A 22,843-nucleotide genomic window follows, 5' to 3' on the forward strand; every position below is an offset into this window, starting at 1 on the left:
GACTCCTTTCTCACTCTTATCAATGCATGTGTTATATATACATTTAGATTCTGAGTGAAGTTTCTTTTATACTTTCTAAAAGTTTGGTGGGGGCAAGTAAGGCAGTGCACGTCGCCATCCAATGAGTGCGCGCCGGCTCGGTGACGTTGCCATACGCTACCGGCCGACACGCCCCCAGCATGGATACAATCAGCTCTAATCGGCGCACAGCATACTGTCACTTTAACGCTTGTGAGAACTGCAGCCACGATGGGAGTTTTGATACTCAATCCAGACAAGTTTTCAGAGCTCTCGTCACCGGAAACTTATCTCTAAAGGACGAAAGCAGTCGGCGTGGCGCGCTCACGACTCTATCGCGCATGATTTACATGCAGGATGTCAGTGTTGCTGAAAAGCCGGTAAGATAGTGCAAAGTGAGTTTGCTTACGAGAGCTGCCTATTCAGCATCACACAAAGGGATCTACTGAGTTCTATGGTCTACTGGCATTGGGTTTGAATGTCATAAAGGAACAACTTCTATTCTTCAACGAAATGGATCACTTCGCAGCAGAGTGCCTTGTGTCAATGTCCAGCCAAGCAATTGTCCACGGTCCAAAAGGGAATAGAGAGATCAAGCCCGAAACTGCGGCTGCACAGAGGAATGGAGAAGAAACCAAGGAGCCTTTGAAGGACAACTCATCTCTTTTTGTGGTGGCGAGAATTCTGGCGGATTTTAATCAACAGACCCCCATCAATTTTGCCGAGCAGGCAAAAATAAAGGAGGAGAGCACGCCACCAACAGCAACCCTAACCAGAGATGATGGGAACTCTGCCACACCTACCACCACCATCACCGGCGACTCTGCTCTTAAACAAAGAAGCAAACGCTTTAGGGGTCGAATTGAACAAGAACCCCCACAGAAAAAGCACAAATGCCACTATTCAGGGTGTGAAAAAGTTTATGGCAAATCGTCCCATCTCAAAGCCCACCTAAGGACACATACAGGTCAGTTTCCATTCCTGCCAAGTGTAATTGCCGTTTCGCAGATCCAGTGTAAACAGCGCGACGTTTACGCATTCGCACACTTTGGGCACACTGTGTTCCGTACAAGCTCAGTTTTTACTTGATGGGACAACTGTTGTGTTGCAGTGATATTCATTATTAAACATGCATTTACTCTAAATAGTCGTTTTAAAGGAAATAAATTGTTATTCGCGGTAAGTATAACCATACATACTGTCACGCCCACTATGAGGAAGCTATATGGTAAACAGCAACAGTTCTCCCTCCCCGTGCCTCGCCTATATGAGCCAACTCAACACACATATATGCCCAGTATACCACTTTTCAGTTTCAAGTCCAAAGCACTTTATTGGCACGATTGTTCTGCATAGAATAATGTCAGCGCATTAATACACCCAATAAAACGGTGACAGAAAATAAAAATAAAGTGGCAGGAATGTTAATAAAAATAACAAAGGTGACAACATTGTACTATAAAATAAACAGAACGAAAAGAAAAAAAAAAACCCTGCAACATATGCCAGCGTGTTCATGCATACAGACACATGCACTCAATACATTCGCATACTAATCTGCTCGCAGTTAAATCTATCACATTGCTGGCGCAAAAAGAGTCAGGCACCCCATGATGTAATCGCTCATAAAATTCCTGTAGGCTGTAGTTTTAAGAGGCGATGGTGGTAGTTTGCGAAAAGTCACTGGCAGTAGCGCTCGGTGCAGACAGAAAACGCCTCACAAAGTCCAAAAACAGCAGGTTCGCGCATAATCTGGTTTTCTTTGCGTTAGTCCTTTGGATATATGCAAGGTTTTTTTTTTTAAATGAATAAAATATGGGGGTTGGTGAGACTTCTGCGGTTGCTTGTTTGACTGTTAGGCTCTTTGTTGTGATGTGCCACACCCCCGTCGGACAGACTGCCAGCTGATCTGGCCAGCAACAGACTCGACCAGCCGAGCGCTGAACCGCGCAGCGCACCCGCCCTCAGCGCAGACCTCCAGCCTTTACAATTGACGTTTAGGATGGAAAGTACATTTAGAAAAGTAATTATACGTATTGTTGCGCATTTTCACGCGCCGTGACATGCATTTCTGCCGCTAATATTTTATTAATGCCGTTTTGCCGTCACTTCTGGCAAGAGATGGCCATTTTTACAGGAAACCTGCACTAAATAAAAAAAAAAAAATACTTGACACCTAAAGGCGTTGTAGCGTCAGATCAGAGATAAACCCAGAAGTGTCAACTCTGTCAGGGTTTTCCTAAACACACCCCTGGTTACTTCAAAATAAAGAATGTTGCCATGTGTTTTATCAGGCAAAACAGATCAGATTGAGTCGCCTGGTGTCAATGTGTGAGACACTCAGCTTATTTTATGAAATGTAGACATTTCCAAGAATTTGTGAAATCTTTAGATCTAAATCCAAATAAACTAATGGTCCACAATAATCTAGAACCCAACTAATCAACCGTGACTCATCCCTTGTGGTTATGGTGTTCAGAAATGTTGACCTACTTGCTTATGATGATCTATCATCTTAAACAGTCTTCTTTGAAATCACAACACTGCACATCTCATCATGTAGAAAAAGCAGTGAGAATGTACAACCAATAATGCTACCATCTTGTGAGGGTTTGCTGCCATGAATAGCATATATTGTGAAGCAGGACTACCCAAAACCTCACCTTGACTTTATAATAATAAATACTGTGTGTATAGCGTTGACTGGATTTTTGGTACAAAAGGCTTTTGTATAATATAAAACTTTAAAGCTTTGAAGTAGCCTACATAAGGTGGGCGTGTCATATACATTTTACATTTACATTTTTCACTTACAGTGTCATATACTTTGCTTGATAACACGTTGGGTCTTTTACAGTATATATAACCGTCAGTATCTTTTACCGTCAGCATATAATGCCATGTTTATGTCAGTATACACCACATACTTTCTGTAAAACTCCAGCTTCAGTTGCATTCCATGGGGTTGGTTATGTGTCTAGTTTTGTGTTTACATATCAGAGTAAGTCATTTGGAGCAGATAAACAGCTCAGTTTATCATGTTTATAGTGTGTATTTAAGACCTCCCTCACTTCCTGTCTTTCAGTTGGGCAGACTTTAGATTGGGTTTCACTGTAGTCACCGGTCTGCGATCGGACCGTGATTCGGTTAAACAATGAGTGTTCCATCTCATTTGTTTTGGTAATCAGAGAATGTGGGTCATTTGAGTTCATCAGCCCAGACTCAACCAACCTGCTCCATTCTGGGCACCTTTCTTAAGCACTCAGCAGATTTTCCATCAGTCTCTACCAATGGAGCAAAGAGAAAATGGATCTTTCTCCCAGCAACGCACTGCTTTTGAACTGAGAGGGGAACACAGAGTTATAAAAACAAACTTGGGAAGACAAAAGTACTGCAGACCTCTCTGAATTCCCTGCTGGTCCTGGTTTCAATCCTGCTTTGAAGCATTTGTCTTAACCCAGCAAGAATTGGGCACAGAAAGTTGCATCCAGCTTTTTACGTTAGCGTCGCCGATGGAGTCGTATACTGTAGCGGTAGGATAAACGCTTGGGCTCTGGGGTTTTCCTTCGCAGAGATGCAGTCATACTAGTCAAACTACTTTTGAGAAAACAATAAGTAATTTCTGAAAAATGCAACCGGTCTTGATATATTTCGTTTTTGCATTTGTCTGTCTTTGCAACTTAGGAATAAAGTGTAAATAATTATTTTTCATTTGTTTGCTAGACCTTTGCAGTGTTCTAATGCTTTTTTGTTGAACGAGTAGTTCCAGGGGAAAGGAGGAGGGCCCAAGCCATCACAAGTGCAAGCTTGCTGGAAAAAGAAGCTGTTTTATGATCGAGCTGGAGCAGATGTACTGTCATGATCAAACGGCACATAAATGTGGCAAAGGGCTCTGCTTTGAAATGCACTGCAGCAAATGCAGTTGTTTAAACAGCAATGGAAGGATTTTTTTTTTAACTCTGTACTTCTGAAGACTATACAATATTGCATTATTATAAATAGCTATGTCAGTGCAAAGTCTTTTAAGTGTTATTTCCCTCCTCAAGAATGTATTACTAGCTCACATAACTTTTTAAAGCACTTGTTTGCGGACTGATATGACCCTTTCCATCTTGCTTACTGCCTTAAACCACATACGTTTGCCATGCCCACAATTTTACGTTCTGGGTCTATTTGTAGTGTTGTTTTCTTTTTAAAGAAAGACTATGTATTGTAAGTGCTTGCCTTAAGCAATTCTGTGGTAACCTGTGGTTACAGAGTGTCCCTCACTGAGATAAGTCTGGCAAAATAACCTTTTTGTGACCTTTCAAGAGGACCTTTTCAGTTTAGTCTGACTGTACTGGCACTTCCTCTGTTGTCTGGGTGCATCCTGAACTTTTATCTCCACTTTGTTAGGGTATTTATCATGTTAAGATTAGTTCATGACCTAGGAGCATCAAGAATAATATTCTTATTTGATGTTTTATGGCTATGCCCAGACTCAAGGCTAAACAGAGGACCCACAAGAAAGTTGGAAAGGGTAGGAAGAAAAAAGAAAAGATTCCAACTAGCATGTGGCTGGATAAGGAAGGGCTCATTAATCATCCTTATAAACACAGATGGACAGATTCGGAGAGATGCTTGGTTTGCATTTGATGAGCTGTTAACTGTAATGGTGCACAATATGCTTGCAGATGATAATTTATAACATGCTCATTACTTTATTAGGCTGCAGTTGACTTGTGACAAGATAATGATCCTCTGGTATGCATACATATGAAATGGGTGTAGGGTTACAGAAATTACAAATAAAGAATAAATAAATAAAATTAACAAACCTGCAAGTTTCGGTTCAGGAAGAGGAAGTTGGCTTGAAGAACTTGGCTTGAGGAGACTGCCAAGGCCATAGCTGTTATATATTCTGGGCTGTTTGCTATAAACAAAAAACATGGTGCTCTTTCAGTGCATGTGACTTTTCTCATAAGTGTAGTTCATCTGAAAGTGTTTTGCATGCAATACCTCACTTGACAAAATCTTTGCTCAAAGTGAAACTGCTGTATTAGTACTTGTACCTCTACAGTATTAGATTTCTACACGTTTAAAGATTTAATGTAATGCATTAAAGCATTGTTTTCCTTTCAGCATTGATGGAATATTTTGGATTCAATTTAAGTGCAATTAATGTAACGTTGATTACCTCATAATGTAAATTCAACTCATGCATAATTTTCTTTAAAAAAAAAAGAAATGTAAAAATCATGGATACATGAGATACTTACAATGGTACTAAATCCAGCCCAAGCCATTACTATTTACAAACTATTACATGCACCTTAAAATCAGGTTTCCATCTGTATTGTTTATGTATTGTGGGAATAGAGGGGAGCACCCCTCTTTATCATACACATAAACAAAGCCCATAATGACATATTTCACGGCAGATTAGCTTTTTTGTTTGGCCCGTGGACTCTTATGTTCCTTACGTGACCCTTTGTATTGTCTTCTAGAGTCCCAAGAGATACAATAGTGTGCACAATGTATAGATGACATTGTTTTGCTACAGAATTCGTTTGTTTTCTCACTTGAACAATAGATCAGACATTGGTTCAAGTGTGCATTAAAGCAGTAAATTCCTAGAACACCCTCCTCCCAGGTTTATAGCAAATACATGCAAAATTAAACTGACTCGTCAGCCATTTTTCTTTCCTCTTTGCTGGGTTATTTACAGACATGACATCCTGTGCAGTCATCCTGCCCCGTGGTGTAGGTGGACGGTTTGGATGGGTGGGACCTGGGCACTTCTGCCCTGTGCTGGGCACATTGCCAAGGCTGGGACGGGGTGGGGCTCAGTGTGAGGGTGATGGCTTCACAACAGGGATTCGACTCTCTCTGACTAAAACTATATTCCGTTCCACACCCCTGGCCTGCTTCCTTGTAACCGGAATATATGTTAGATGCCCGAGAGTGCATGGGCATGGCTGACCCACTTGCCATTCAGTATATGCACCTGCTAGTTAATTGGGAATGATGTTATGCGGGGATCATATGAATTGTATATGTGCCCCTATGTTTATGTTTGAGAGAAGATTAGTATAAACGGACCTTTAACCATTTATCTATATACATCAGTTCTGTCCACAGCATGTTTCTTTTCTGATTTTTACTGTCAGCCTCATGTGTGAGTGGTAGAAACCATGCTTTGGTGCTCTCTCTCTCACTTAAATATGATAGGCTGAAGTGCTGAAGCCCCCTGGGTGTTTCATCATGCACTCATCCACCCTTTTGCAGGTATCCATCTCTCCTGAATCAGCCCTCACTGAGGGGAATACAGTTCTCTTATTTTTCATTCAGATGAAGAAAAGCATACAGGCCACCGCTTCTATAAGTACCTTTCAAACTCAGCTGAACTTATGTATACTTTAGTTAGCTTTGGCAGAGCCTTATAAAAGCAAGTCTGTTCCTACGTAACCATCCCCCTATTACCCTGTGTCCTCTCCCCCCACCCATAAGGGCGTAAGTTGACAGAACTACTGAAGCATTGTATAGTTTGAGCTCTTTTGCTTTCTTAAATCTACTATGTATGGGTGTCGATTTCTCTGTGGAGGAAGAAGGGGATCTGGAGCTGATGTGGAGCTGTATTTTCAGGTTCCTGAAGCATGAGCCGCCAGCTTAGGGTCTCACGCAAACTCTGCGTGGGGCACTAACACTGCAATTTGTGGGTGGGGATGTACTGTATGGAAAGGCAGAAGTGTGGGGGTGGGTACAGGGTGGGACCCGTTGTCAAAGCCCTCCATTGAAGTAGGTCACTTGCTCAGCTGCATCTGCTGGCAAACTGATTTGGTGTTTCTCTGCAGTAGCAGTGCATGCATTTGGGTTTTTGAGATGAGGATTGAGGGGAGAAAAAAAAAAGAAACTGAGAGAGAGGTTGCTTTCTGCTGTGTGCCAGAACCTTGGTTGCCTCCCAGGCTTTTATATTGACATTAGCTCTTGCCAGTTTGACCCCTTACTGTCTAATAAATCTGTATGTGGAGGATCCTGGCCTGTGCTCTTCCAGGCGTGGCTGCGGGATGAAAAGGATCATTCAGTGGACAGTCATGGGGGAAGGGTTGACTTGGTGGTGTCTTGTTTGAGAGTATCTTGCTGTCAATGGTGTCTACTCAAGGTAAACCTTCAGGAACTAAACATGTTCAAAGAATAGTTCACCCAAAAATGTATGTTTAGATAATTTATTTAACCGGATTGACTTTTGTTTCTTTTGCAGAAAAGAGCAACAAAAAAGTCCAAAGAATATTCCAACAGTTTTTGTCGAAGAAAGTCAATGAAAGCCCAAAATAATGCAGGACCTTTCTGAATGAAGAAAGTAATTCATAGAGGTTTGCATCAACATTTTGGGATTAACTATCCATTTAAGATTTGCATCACTCAAGGAAGTAAACAAAGCCTCAAATAGCTTTTGACTAATGTTAATGTGGTTGACAAAAGAAATTAACGAATTGGAGAGAGGACAGTTTGTCCTTAAAACGTGGGATTAAAAAAGAGAAATCTCACTCAAGATCAGTATTAGCGTTTTTTGTTATTACCCATTTAATGTATACTCTTTTTACAGTATAAAAATCCAATTTAGCACGGTTTCTTGACATTTAGCAGACTTCGTTTCTGTACATAATGTCAGAGCTGTGGGTGACCCCACCCACCTGCTCTTACCTTTTTACCATTCACGTGCTTCAGCTGGCTACAACTGTCTTAATGTAAAATTGAGTTAAAATAACTATTTTGTGTTACAAAACAATCCTAGTGGCCTAGTTAAGCCAGGACCCACTGGAAGGTCAATTTCATAGCTGTATTGATGAGTAGAGCAAAGCTGTGAGATGTGCTCCTCATGAGGTGGGAAAATAGGGGGAGGGGACATAAATCTGCAGCAGTTGTGGCTGCTTCCTCATATAATGTGTCTTAGACCGTGTGTGCACATGTGCTGTAGAGACTGAGAGGAGTGAGTTATGTCTAGTAGGCTTGATTGAAATGCCTGATGGTGAAGGCCAGTACTATTGTTCACATTTCTCAATAGCAGTAAAACCCTGGGAGGAGAATGTGCAATTGAAAGGCAAGTGGTTTTTAGCATTTTTCATTAAAGACAAAAGAGGATGATAAATTAACCATAGTTGCCTTCGTCACAATGTCTCTGGACGAGTCTGGCCCAGTCCTAATCGTTGCACCTGACCTAGCCATAATGTCTTTGTTACACCCACACGCATTAGCATTAATCCTCAGTTTCTCAAAGCCATTGGCACGAACAGAGGACTGAAAGCCTGATCTGACTCAACAAGTCTCAGTGTGGTTAGTCAACCCTGCATGCCCTCCCTCCATAAGCACACACATATGTGTGGTGAACTTCTGTCTTTTTTGTTCCATTCCCAGAGTTGTTTGTAAATGCTGTGATCTGGGTCTTTATTTATTTATTTTTTTACCAGGAGAGTTTTTGCTCACTCAGCAGTCAGAAGTGTCTAATGCAGATATGACAATAATGTTGCCTATTTGTTAAATTGCCCATAACTATAATGTAAGTCCTAGCTATGTTTGTGCCATACTTTGTGGTTTCTTGTCTCCATGGTGTATTGCAGTCTCTGTGAACTCACTACTTGTAAACCTCAGTTAGATGGAGGGCGTGACCTATATCTCTTTCCCAATTTGGTTGCTGATGGGATTGCATACTCTCCCAAAATTCCCTGCTCCTATGGGGCAGTGATTAGATCATCTCGACAAGCATCTCAGCCCTCGTGGAATTGGGAGAGCTGGGTTGTTGGCAGAAATCCCCCAGTTTGCTTTGCTGAGAGAAGCTGAGAACTTTCTTAAAGTAGGGTTTGGAAACTTTGAGATTAAGAAGAGGCCTGTCTGGGTCTCCAATGGCTCAAAGCAGTTTTGTCATTAACAATGTGGGCTTGAGATGGCAGACTTCTGTATGACCCACCAGGAATAAAGTACAACTTTCTAGTAAGTGCTGCAGCTTCATTTGTGGTGCCATTTTGGAGATTCTTGTGGTTTTTCACAGATAATGAATCAGAGTAAGTGGTAGACCGGAGGCTAGGAGACAGTGTGCCCCTGATTCAGTACGTCTGATCTAATTGGAATCACCATCGGCAACATCAGGATCTAATACATAAGATGTTAAAAGCATCATGTCTTGGTCTAGTTTACATCTGTATTTGTTGTATCACTTTTGCTTTGCCTCTGGCTAAAGATAACTGAAGGCACATGTGTGCCGTCTGTACTATTCTTGGCCAAAAACCTTGCAAAAACAAGGACAACTTCAAAACTTCTACATCTTTATGGATGGAACTAGGCCTTTTATACTCATCTAAGATCAGTTTCCATGGTCCTGGTCCTGACCTTCATTTTTGCAATTCAAAATGAACATACAGCACAGGGTTTCTACTATAAACTCTTGTCCTCCATTCTTGACCTGCAAGGGATGTGTCCGTTTGGTGTCGAGAGGATGAATGCAAAGTCTTCTTCTAATTCTACGTCTGAACTGTTTTCTGAATGACAGCAGCTGACATTGGACTTTCAGACTATGCTAATTTCAGAGCATGTTCTAGGGCATCAAGTGTATATAGCCGTTGAGCAAGCTTAGAGAGTGCACTTTGAGCTCATGGTTATGAAGGATTTGGAAGACCTCCCACTGGATGTCCTCACTGCCTGCCTTAATGTCTTCCTGCCTCTCTCACGTTTTGTCTGGCTGTTTCCATTCCTTCCTATGTCTCAGCCTGCATAAGTGGCCTTACGGTTGAAGAAACCTGAGAAATTTTATCTCACCCACACAGAGATGCTGGTAACTCTTGTTGGAACAGGTGAGCGACACCAAGTCTCCTGGATCGACATTCAGTCTGCACAGTGTGTTGCTCAGATAGTGGCCTGATCAGATGTCTGTGGCTTAGACTGTTCACCTCAAAAGGCCGTTTTCTCCTATTTCCTACAGATTCTAGGGAGTCTGAAGTTGTTCTTTCTTTGGGCCCTCTATAAAATTTAACCACGGATTTGCAATGTGTTGTTATACTTGAGAGAAGACATGAGCATGAGTTTATTTACTGACCCAGTGGCCCCAAAAGGGAACAGTTATGTAAGGCTGCTGTCTGTGACATAATGGTATCGCCTCTGAAGGGAAACACTGTTGCTCAGCTACCTTCACTATGGGATGTCCTTACTAGCAACTGTGAGGTAACTGCTGCAAAGGGTAACTGGGTCACTGTGTTCGTTAACACAGAGGTCGAATCTAAAGCTCTCCTAATTACTGGCCCCTGTTGCGAAAAAGACTTGGGCACATGCAGTGCTGGTTGCACCACACCAAAGAGGGTGTAGCTCATCAGTGTGAAGACATGCCAGTGCCCATGCAACACAAACCACTTAAAAAAGTCTCCTTTTGTACAAGTGCCAGGATGCAGGGCTGTGAATAAATATATTGACCACTGTCAAGGGGATGATTAAAGATGACATACATTTTGTTGTGGGTATTTGCATGAACAGTATGCCAGAATGGGTTAAGGCCTCTCTTTTGTTTTCCCAAAGGGACAGAAAGAGGAAGTGTTTTTGACATGGTGGATAAAACCACAGCCACTTCCATCTGTTATGAAACTGTTACAGACTGGACAGTGTGACCTTTTTACATAAGCCTACTTCAGAGCCACGTCAAGAGCGCCCTCATTCGTGATAATAATATTCCTGGAAACATGTCCCACTTGAACTCTTAGTCATGTTCATATAATGCAAGCAGGACATTTCAATCATGGTAGTCCTGAATGGTCTTGTCTGTAGGTGATGTCTTTGTGTTGAGCATATGCTAGCTTCCCAGCGCACTAGCCTTCTTGTCTATGGTGTTGTTATAGAACCTAAAACTATTAAAATCGCTTCCTGTAATTAAAACAAAGCTAAAATAAATTAAATAAGATATAAATATTAGATGTGAAAACTTAAACTAAAAAAAAAAAAAAAACGTAAAATTGTTGCTTTGATAACTAGCTTGGTAAAAAGCTATTTTGTTTGTCTTATGTGTTGATTTTCAAAACCTGGCTTATGCAACCGCATTGCTCAGGATAATTAGCCTAATATGTTAGCTTTTTACTGATGTCACTGTTCACACCTGCTCATCACTCATAACTTACACTTTACAACCTTGAGTTCCCACAGACTTTCGTATATTAATTAGACTATTAAATTACAGGTTGGCTGAAGGGAGAATCTCAGACCATCCACCGATCCGTCCCCATTTCTACTACGTTAATGTTCGATCTTGTGTATTTATGTTTATACGCCACAATTATGACTAGATCCAGGATGTTTAAAAAAGGTCAAACAACAGTGACCCTCTCAGATTAGTTCTCGTGGGCGTGGCATGTTTGAAGCTTAGTGGATTTCAATTGTTGCTTTCTATACTTGCGGTATGTTTGGATGAGCTTGAATATGTGTGTGGCAAATGAGTATCAGATGATGAGTTTTTTGCTTTACTTAGAGTGGGAGTGAATGTTTGTGTGTGCGCAACTCTGTATTTTTTGTGTTTTGTCACGTGGGTTGTTTGGGAAGATATATGACAGATACAAGTAAACGTACATAGACATTGTTATGGAGACAAAAGCTCATTCACACGCAGAATATATTTTCATGTGTGTGTGTGAAGGTTTGATTTGATTTGTTTACATGTGATAGAAATATGTCATCACGTAGTACATTTTTGTATGTGTGTTTGTGTGAATGGTGGGAGCATGTCTGTCTGAAAGTGAGTGACAGGTCACAGATTTAGACGGAAGCAGTCTAGACTCGCTCTGCCTGCTGTTTCTCTCGCTTTCTCAATCTTTTATAGTAGGGGGAAGGGACCCCAGCAAAGCAGTCGTCCCACACATAAATTTGGCATCACGTATACATTTTTGTTTGAAGTTGTTTTCCATTGGGGCCTTAAGGGGAAACCACAAAACAAAGGCAGCAGCAAATAGCTGTCTGAACGTCTGTGTACTTTGCCTGTTCTGTCTAATTTAACCATGTAATGACTGACATCTCTGACTTATTTCTTTGCCTTTCAAAATTATAAAAACTGTAGACATAGAACCCGGACGGTATTCAACAGTGGTTTCAAGACCTTTGTGGTGGCACTGCTCAGGGAGGGAAAACTGCTAAACGGATCAAAAACTGATAAAATAAGTGAAGCAGTTCTCACATTTGTGTGGGAAACAACCAATGAAGTGAGCTAACATACTTTCTGCATCTGACATGTGGGCCTTTGTGTGCACAAAGAAAGAAGGTGTTGGTACTACATTTACACAACTGTGAGGAAACCACACTGAGATATATGGACCCATCTGGTTTTGGGTAGATTTGTGTCAAAGCCCTCTTTTATTGCCTGAAGGGGAAGGGGTAGGGTATAATTTCCCATGCATTTGGCTCACCTGCTAGTTTCATGTTTGAGTACTATCTGGGGCAGGGTACCATGGTAAAGACCGTTAACCTGCCTAATTAAACTCGCTGTTGATATTAAATTTGATGTGGTAATGGTGGAAAGAAAAAATAAGGTAATTTTGAGATGTGTGCCAGTTCCAAATAAACCAGTCAGTATGTGTTTGTGTGTCCATCAGTTATCTCAATAATGAGTCAGTAAATCCCATAAGCCTCTTTGGAGCAGTCATACTGATACATGTCCCCCTAGTATTCCCATAATTCTCTAATTAGCATGATGCAGTGCTTATTGGGCTAGAACATGGTTCATTTTTTAATGCAGTGCATTCCTGGTTTAATGTGTGGGCTTTTCACTCAGCTTAGCGACTGTAAACTGTATTGCAGACTTTTGCTTCTATAGGAGAGGATTAGCACGCTCTCATGAGCCGCTTCTAAATAGTTGTGCCACATCAGGGCTTTTACGTCTGGTTAAAGACTGCCCATTTTGGGATTTAAAAGCCATCTATGGAGGGTAAACCCTTGCGTGACCTGGATCTGAATGGTCTGGGTCATGCACCGTTGTTTTGTGTGTGCACTTTGGATGTGTTAAATGCAGAGCACGAATTCCGCGTTTGGGTCACTATACTCGGCTTTATGTCACGTCACTTTCACTTTCACTGATCTTAATTCTCTGGTGGTTTAGCTGCTCTAGTGTGTGTACTTGGGCTGTATGGGGCCTGTATGACTTTTGTGAACTGTTTTAGTTTCACATTTTCTTCTGAGAATTCTCAATGTTAGCCTACCAAGAGAAACCACAAAACTCTTCTAGATCAGTTTAAAAGAGTATATTATACCAATGAGACTTGTCAGCACAGGATATTATGTGCTGAAAGAGTTCATTGTCCACATAAGGGCTGGACTTGGTTCACATCAGTTGGCACCACCGCACCAATTTATCGCTGTTAGTGACGCATGGTGGTGTTTATGATGTGGCCTCTTTAACACCTTGTTTTTTGGAGCAAGTTCACTCTTTCAAAAATGGATTCAATGCCAAAGACAGGGCTTCTCAGCTCTGGCCCTCAAGGTCCACTTTCTTGCAAAGTTTAGCACCAACCATTATCAAACTCATCTGGCAGCAACTTTCTAGTAATCCTGAAGCCCTTGATTAGCTTGTTCATGTGTGTTTGATTAGGATTGGAGCTAAACTCTGCAGGAAAGTGGACGTCAGGGGCCAGAGTTAAGAACCCCTGGCCTATAATCTGTAAAGATTGTAAAATACTGCATAGCTTTAAAGTCTGTTTTGAAAACATCACATATATCTGAGCGATCATGAATGTGTATTGTAAACACTAACAGCTGTGTGTTCTGCTTTCTCTATGTGTTTGTCACAGGAGAACGCCCATTTCCCTGCACCTGGCCTGACTGCAGTAAGAAGTTTGCTCGCTCTGATGAGCTTGCACGGCACTATCGCACCCACACGGGCGAGAAGAAGTTCAGCTGCCCCCTATGCGACAAACGTTTCATGCGGAGTGATCACCTGATGAAACACGCACGTCGTCATTCTGATTTCCAGCCGGCCATGCTGAAGAGGCAGCACGGTGTTGGCAATGCCACCATCTCGAGCACCACGCGCCCCGGCTCCCTCAGCGATTACAGTCGATCCGACGCATCAAGCCCCACCCTTAGCCCCACCCTCAGCCCAGCCAACTCGCCTTAACCTGGCCGCACTTTCTTCCCACAATGCCTGGATCTCCAGGCTCATTTTTTAACGCTTCTCTATCCATCATTTCCCCCTAAAAAATTACTGGCGTAATGAGCGCCCATGCTAAACCCGACGCTTGCTGTGGTGTACTGTACTGTACATAACTGCTTATTGTAGTGCAATTTTCTTGTGCAACCCCTAAAAGAAAAAAAAAACACAAAAAAGATGCCTTTTCCATGTGGCAATATTTACATGATGTACCATATGTCTGTATTTTTATAGCTTCTGGCCACAGCCTCTTTCCATTATGGGTTTTTTGTTGCTGTTTCTTTCATATACAACCGCTCTGTTCAAGTGAACTAAAACGTTGAAAGGTTTGACAGGTAAAGATGTTTATCATAATTTTTTTTTAAACGGGTGAGGAAGAGGGGCACACATACACCTCAGGATCCAGAATTTTTTTTTCTCCTTTAATACTCACATTGACTGCACAATACAAGCATCACTTTACTACGAAATTCAACAGAGGTTGAATTTTGCGCCCTGCTCAGGGATGGCCTCGTTAGCTTGAAAGAATGACAATGATGAAGATAAACATGCATTGAGAAACAGCCTTACACTTGGACAAAAGGAAACTTTGCACTCTTTTTTTTTTTTTTTTGAGTTGGTTGGTTTGTTTTCACATCGAGGGAAGCAAATTCTGGGTTTTAACAGTTATTCATACTCTTCATTAATATTATTATCGTTTTTTAAATCAGTCATTTAACGAGAGTGGCAAAACCACTCACCAGAAACTAAGGGGTGGGGGGTAATTCTGTCTTGAGACTGAAAATGACTTTTCAACATCGCTATCTCCCTCTTATAGAGCTCTGTTGGCCTGGGCCCATGTTTCAAAGGGAATCTTCTCAATTTGCCTTGAATGTCATGATCAGTCCACTTTTAAATGCTTGAGCCACCCAATGAAGAGTACAGACAGCACCACTTCTCTCAGTGGACTAAACTAAACTCCCCTTGACAGTTTGGAGGCTAAAGTTTCAAAGCAGCTGTTTCCTCAATAAAACAGCACATTCATCAACTTCAGGGTTTTTCACTACAGTACGACACATTCAGAGGGACTTGTCTGGACGTACGCCTACTTCAGACTCAAATAAAGACAAAAAGCACATGAGCAGAATCCACCAAAGACCAAGGTGTGAACGAGAGAACCGAGATATTTTTTTTTTATTCTACCCAGAGAAAGGAGGGAGGGAGGGATGTTGGCATTCTCTCAGGTAACAGCAGAAGTCCTGGCCCTCTGGCCTCTGCAGAGCTCCATCTGCAGAGGCCTTCCACTTAGGAAACTGCATCATCCTACACAGGGCTATTCATAGCACACTAGCCAGGGAGACAAGAGCCATTACAGTGGAGCTTTACGCACTCTGTCTCGCTCACTCGATCTGACAAGAAGTGGGCGTATGAGAGAGATAGATGGAGAGCCAAAGCAAAAGTTTTAAAGAAGGAGATATCAAATCCACACACCGTGTCAAGACCAGGTGCCAACAAGTATTGAAGTGACTATATTGTAGCCATATTTGATATGTGAAGTTGGAATTTGGACCTGTGAGATTGCACTGGGGGCAGAGGTACACAGAAAAACAAACAAAATTTTAAACCATGTGGTTGGAAAAAAAAAAACTTGTCAGTTATCATTTGTCATTGCACCTGGTTAAGACTAGTGGTTGACCGATGTGCGTTTCTCAGTGACTGATGTAATACCGATATTTACAAAATAAAATGTTATGGCCAAAATTTATAAAAATGTTTTATCCATCGGATATGTCCATTGTTGGCCGATACTTGTAATCTCAAAATGGATAAATATCGGCTTGAATAATCAGAGTGGAGTGTTTTCCAAAGACATTTTATCTTATATCTTAGAGATCATTGGTGCTTGTGTTGCTTTTCAGAAACCTAGCCCTTAACAAATATCTGTAGGTAAGATACTGTTATCGGCTAATACGATAATCACAAAATAATAATTAATCAGCCTGGCTGATATGTTGGTGTGTCAGACAGTTTTATCGGTTGTTGTTTTTTTAAATGGCCAGATATCTGCAGATTAACCGGCATTGCGGGTATATATCGGTCGATCACTAATAGGGCACGGATTTACAACTCATTGTGAGCTAGACTGTCAGAGTTTGTATCATCATGGTTGTTTCACTTTGTGGTGAGAGCAACAGGCCTTCATGAGAACAAAGAGCACTATCTACATGAGGCAGGAAAGAGGGGGTTGACCCATAGCGAGACAGATAAAGACCGAGGCATTATCAGGATCTGAGCACTCCAGTAGAAGAAACACCCAGTCAGCTTCCTCTCTCTCACACGGAAACCTCCCTCCCTCCCCTCTGCACTACTCCCCACTCACCCGCCAACAGCATCCCACAATGCACTGCAGGAGCTCAAAGAGGGAAAATGGTCTCATCTGATTGGATAGCATCCAAGCAGCCGGCCGGGGGAGAGATGGGGGGGTTGGATACTTAGAGCCCAAATCATAATGGCTCACAGACAATAGGCATGATGTGCTATCAAATCAGAGTTGAACATGTTGGGAAATTTCAGATGTTATCAGTATCCCCCCCCCCCCCATGTTAGCACTGTCGTCTACTTCTCAGACAAGATTCTCAGACAAGATCACTCACTCTTTCTTTAAATGACTGCACTTTTTCCACAAGCACAGGGAAACACTCGTGCATCCTTTTTTTGTTTTACTGTTGCAGATCACTGATTTGTCAGTGTGACCACTCATTACCTCACTGAACAGCTGCTTTCAAACTTGACTCTCCTTAAAACAGGGGCTTTAGGCATTACTACTCGATTTGTACAGAATCATACAAATCAAGTGAACAATGAATTTGCCGTCCTTTGTCGCTTCAGCCTGCGAGGATGAACGGTTACCATGAGAAACTGTCGACCGGGCCTTACTTGCTCAGGCGAAAGACCCTCCAGGAACTGAGGCACCGCTATCAGAACTACTGTGGCATTGCTTCATCCGCTGTCTCACTTTCCCATATGCGCAATGTTCCTAAAGTGACACTTAGCAAGCTTTCTGTGACAGTTTTTCACTTCAAATTCATAAGCTCATTATTCAACACCAGCCATCTTGTCTCGTCTTATATTCTCTTGCACATTTTCCTTGCCCACCCTCCATGCCCAGTGCGGGGAAACCAGCATCAGAGTCGCCCAGCTGGACTAGCGCTCCAGGGCTAGAGGAGCAGGTGGGGAGGCCTGTGAATGCCAGGCCTTGTCCCCCTTTTATCCTTCCTAACAGCCCCCATCCCCCTCCCAGGGGCCTCTCTCATAGTCCTCAAAAAACCCCTCCATAATCACGGCTTTCAGCTAAAGAAAACAGCCCTCATCAAAATAAACAGTGCCACGGTGGCATTATTTCTCATTATTGCAATAAACCCACACGTAAAGCCGTCTAGCTGTGGTCGTACCCTCCCCTGGCCCTTCAAAGTCATTTTAGATTTCTCCTCCTGAATTCCACAAGTCAGCTTTACTTCCAAAGCAAGCTGGCGATGTATGTTCACTGTGTGCAAGAAACTCCTTTGTAGACGTTTTATATAAGTTTGTTTAACTGCCTTTGATGTATCTGCAAATACTCCCAGCTGCTGGTCAGGAGAGGGTATTTCAGGGCAGAATAAGGTCGGTCTGAACCAACGTCCTCTTCATTAGTACTCCTCAATCCTGGTAAAACATGTTCAGTGAACCTCGCAAACCCAAAACCTGTCATTTGGGTACTGGTTCGATAGAGTATACACAACTAAATATATATTTTTTCCTTATAATATTTACTGAAATTGTATTTTCTCAATGCAAAGTCACTCACAGCTCGGGTTAGTGTGAATTACATGTAAAAATGAATACATGCGTGTTTGTGTTTCTGTATTTTTCACTGTACCGATACTACTTGAATGCGAAGCAAGACCATTGAACACAGGTGGAAACATGTCTGGGTCATGACACGTCAAACTGTACCTGCTACGTTTCTCGGCTTAAAACCCATGGATGTACTCGTATTTCTTTATTTTTGCAATATTTTTGCATTGTGTTGTATTTTTTTCTGATTATTTTCTTTGCGTTCAGATCTTAGCTGTTATTATTATAATTGCTCATTTTTTGCGATGTTTGTTAGTGTTTCATAAGGCTTTCTTTTCTGTCTGCCGCGACGATGCTAGTAAAACTGGACATCGAAAGACACTGAAAGCTTTTTATCAACAGTGGAATATTGGTGTATAACCACCAAATTTGAAAACATTGAGGTAAAAGGTGGTTTTAAGTGAGAGAAAAAAGGGAAATATCCTGACTTCTCAAAAGCATTGCATGAGACTGAAGGCATACACGCGATCAAGTTTGATATAATGCATTACTATAGAGACCACATCATTGTGAGTAGATAGTCACATTCATGTTTTATTGTTTTGTTATTTAACATAATTAGAATTACATCTGTGTTAAATGTTTCTGTCATCTATCTTTTTTTTTTTCTTTTTTGAAAACTCATACCTCTATAAAAATCGAGAAGGTTATGATTTTATTTTATTTTGTGTTGGGATGGGACGGGGGATTTCTTGGATTTCATATCTGGAAGAATTGTACATTTAAATACAAAATTTTGTATGAATTATCATGAAAATCAGAGCATCATACTGAAAGCAAATCATCTTTGTGAAATTCATTCTGCCAGTGGATTGCATAAACCCACACACCCGACTCAACGAGAAACGTTTTGTTTCGTAAAAGCTATTTGTCCACAAAATCCTACTAATTATAATAATAGCATTTTATTGGATACTTCAATCCTAAATTCAGCAAACTGCATGTTAGTTCAATAATGAGTGCCAAAGGCATCGAGAAGGTGATTTTATTTCATCATATACAGTGATATAGTAAAGATAAATATGACCTTGTACAGTTTTTTTTATGAGTGATGTTCGTTTTTATGCGTATGTAGCGGGGTGAATGATGTATTAGATGCGCAACTATTTCTAATTTCCCCCATTTGGCGTGATCTTGAATATACTTTTTGGTTTTACTTTTAGTTATGTTTCTCTTAATTTGTCATTGTTGTACAGAACAAATGCACATATTAGTAAAAGTGAAAACTCAGATATTAACCTGTTCACCATCCTACATCAAAGCTCTACCATTCCAAAGGATTGCAATTACATTTGCTATAATTATGCTGCTTATATCCAACCAATGCATCAAAGCTTCTTTTGTTTAAGTATTTATTTTGCTCTTATTACTCTTTTTGACTGTGTATTACATGATTTTGTTACTAGTTCAGTTTGGTACTTAACGTTTTTCCCTCTTTGCTGTTCTTCCGACATTTATTTGTCACCTATAAACTCCTACATACTCAACTTACCTAAAGAAACAGCCATGTCATGTTCTGCTACGTTAAGCAGAACCCTTGACCCTCTTTTAGAATAGAGAACAGACAAGATGGCTTCCATACAAATGTGCAGTTATCAGTTCCAATATTGTCTTCCCATGCAAAATAAGGTCAGTTTGAATAACTGATGGAGGATGATGTTTTAGTAGGATGCCAAGGACGCTGTAGTGCCACGACTTTCTCACTTTTGGCAATGGGTGACGGCATTAGAAAAATTGAGTTTTTGTTTTAAAGACGTTACCAAAGGTTTCAAGATTGAATTATTGAATGTTCATGTCGCATAGTTGGAATTCAGTCATCTGATAGTTTCAGAAAAGTGATTTATTGAATCGAAAGAACTGAAGGACATTTTAAAAATAAAAATTCCACCCTAAACTCATTTAGTCATTCATTTTTGGTGGAAACAATCAAAAGAAGTCTGGCATTTTTCAACATGGACATGCATAATCGACAGCGTTTGACCTTCATTCACATTCAAAAGTCCAAGAAATACATATTTGTGAATATGTCCACATACAAAACAACTGTACAGCATTGCCTTTATAGTCCCACCAGTTACAGGTGGACATTTCGGTGTGAAGATCACTTACTGGTGAAAATTACACTGTGTTTTTGCAGTTAGACGTTTCTCCAAAGAACCTATGGATGTGTAAATGTCATACACTGATTGTCTATCCAGCTTAGCAAAGCTAAATGCATTGGGAGTCACTAGACAGTGAGCACAACTTCAGAAATGGATATTTACGATGTCATGTGCTAACAAAAATCATTTAGTTGAGGACTGCCTAACGGTAGCCGCTTATCTGAAATGGTGGAAGTGAATTTAAGTCTTAGCCGTGGCTTAGTTTCGACTGTTGATTATGTTTCGTCTCTTGCTGAACTCAGGAGACACTAACTGCTTTTGAGGGCTGTGGTAATTTTTGTTAGTCTGGTTGTCTGCCAAACCGTGCAGTTGGGTTTGAACAACCTCTGATCCCCAGGTGTGGTGACCTAGTAACTCCCCTCATTTGGGGAGAATCACGCAGACGACCCCCTACTGAGCGACGAAATTCATTTCAACTAAATACGCCGACATTTCCCATTAGATAAAACCCCATAAATGCGCTCTGAAGATCAGACACTGTGAAAGAGCCATTTGAAAGACTGAACGCATCCTCGTCCATTGCAGTTTCCATGCAACTTTTCTCTCTTGACGCCTGTGAAATCAGTTCGGGTGGTCGATGTTCCTGACATCGGGAAAAAAGTGATTTCAAAACCCTCGCTCTTCATACATACCAGTCAAGCACATTGTGTGCAAATGTTCTCCTATCGTAGAGATTTCGATAAGTGTTGTATATTGAATCGTAATGAGGCACTAGCGGCCTCATGCTGTCCTGTAGACGTTTGCCGCGTGAACTCGACTTGCCTTCCTATTGTACGTATTCGTCTGTATTTTAACGACACCGTGTGATGCCTGCTCCAGTGACTACATGACGCTGGGTTTCTATTTCCCAGCACCTCTGTACTTTGTACATTAGCTCTTCTCTAGCAATGGCCAGTTCTTTCCTCCATAACCTCATACAAAACAACTGCCGCATAATGAAACTGTCTTTTTTTATTTTATTTTTATTTCGCAATCAACCAAATCACTACAGTGAAGTATTACAGTTGTACAGTTCCTTGAATTATTCAGATTATATTATTGTTGCTGGTCTATGGTTGCTCTGCTGTACCTTTTTACGACCTTTTATTTTTTACATGTTAGACAATATTGTGACTATGTCCTATGCAAATATGAGAATTAACAAGAATTTGTCAAATAATGTATGTTGTCTTAACTTGTATGCATGAAATAGTGAAGTTTACATTTGAGAATAAATTCATAATTAAGAAGCACTGCTCTGATTGTCATGTTTTTTATTTACCAAGTGTAATTTACAAGCATGTATACGTGTGTGTGTGTGTGTATGTATATGCATATGTGTGTGTGTGTGTGTTTAAATATTATTTATTACTTAAATATTAATTTATCAGATTTTGTGTGGTTATCTTTTAGATATTTGGTTTTAGCTTCAAATTAATTTATAGGAATAGTTTAAAAAATATATATTTTACATACAATTATGTGTTGGATATTTTAGAGAATATATATATATATATATTTAATTTATTCAATCTATTTTATTAGCCATGTAATAAACAGGATAATATACAGTCAAAATTATTACAAAAATATGACCAATTGAATCAGATATCAAATATAAAACAATTTCTTTAAGTAAAAGTAAAAGTTTTATTTAGATTTATTCTTATCAGGCTACACAAATTCATAACAAATCCAAAAAGACTGTACTCCTTAAAGATATCCATGACATACACAGTATTTGGCAGCCCTGAGTGCACTGCAGTCCCTGGCTCTGAATGTCAAAAGCTTTGGCACACAGAGCATAATTCTAGGCTGACTTTGCATTACAAATTGACCCAAACCCTTTAGTGTGCAGCCAATGGTTGCACTTGTTGCTCAGCAGGATGCCAATAAGAAGCAAGAACAGAGAGATGCTTGTTTTGTGGAATAATGCACTCAAGATACGTCCGTCTGCAGGAAGTACACCTTGTTCTAGGCATCGGTGCATTCATGCAAATATTTACTGTAAGTGATGTAGGGACATGTCAGCGGAGACCACAAAACAGGTGGCATTTGTGTTTTCTGTCTAGTTATTTGCAACACTGAACAAGGCCTGTGTTGAAAAGAGTGTCAAGATGGTGAGATATCGAAAGAGCAACTTGTCTGGCACATGTGTGTCACGTCATACACCACATGTCTAGAGTCATATATTTCATACAGAAAATCATGCTCTGAAAATCTGGACAATTGCAATATCAAATAAGGACCTAAAGTAAAGGAACTAAAGAATGAGTGGCCCACATTTGGTCCCACTTAGTAATGCAATAAAGCAACACTTTCAAAATTCATAACCACCCACTAACTGGCCTGTCTTTAGGCCTGGTTATTCTCTGTTAAGGAGAATGAAAATGCTAAAAATATTCTGAGAGAAGGCTGGCGTGTTCCTTGCTCCATCTGCTCACCTCCTGTCAGTTTTATTTTGCACCGTAAATGAAACAGTCATTTTGGTAAAAAATAAAATAAAATAGTAAAATATGATTCAAGTTTATTTAGAATTAGAACATTGATTTTTGCACGAAAAATAAAAATTGGTAAAGGGGTAAAAAAAAATTAAAGGGGCAACAAATGTATTATTTATTACTGCCAGTTTTTTTTTTATTTTTTTTATTATTTTATTTTATTTTTT

The 22,843-nt window shown here is 40.6% G+C and overlaps 1 protein-coding gene across 1 annotated transcript; it reads left to right on the plus strand.

The window, feature by feature from the left end:
- The first annotated feature begins 201 nt into the window (after positions 1 to 201).
- On the plus strand, positions 202 to 21,428 carry LOC127946789 (Krueppel-like factor 13). The gene is made up of 2 exons (XM_052543548.1): positions 202 to 985; positions 13,803 to 21,428. Exons 1-2 carry the CDS (start codon positions 532 to 534, stop codon positions 14,126 to 14,128), a joined length of 780 nt encoding a protein of 259 aa, XP_052399508.1. The 5' UTR covers positions 202 to 531; the 3' UTR covers positions 14,129 to 21,428.
- The last annotated feature ends 1,415 nt before the right edge of the window (positions 21,429 to 22,843 follow it).

Source organism: Carassius gibelio, chromosome A25 (assembly GCF_023724105.1).
Source record: "Carassius gibelio isolate Cgi1373 ecotype wild population from Czech Republic chromosome A25, carGib1.2-hapl.c, whole genome shotgun sequence".
NCBI classification, from domain to species: domain Eukaryota; kingdom Metazoa; phylum Chordata; class Actinopteri; order Cypriniformes; family Cyprinidae; genus Carassius; species Carassius gibelio.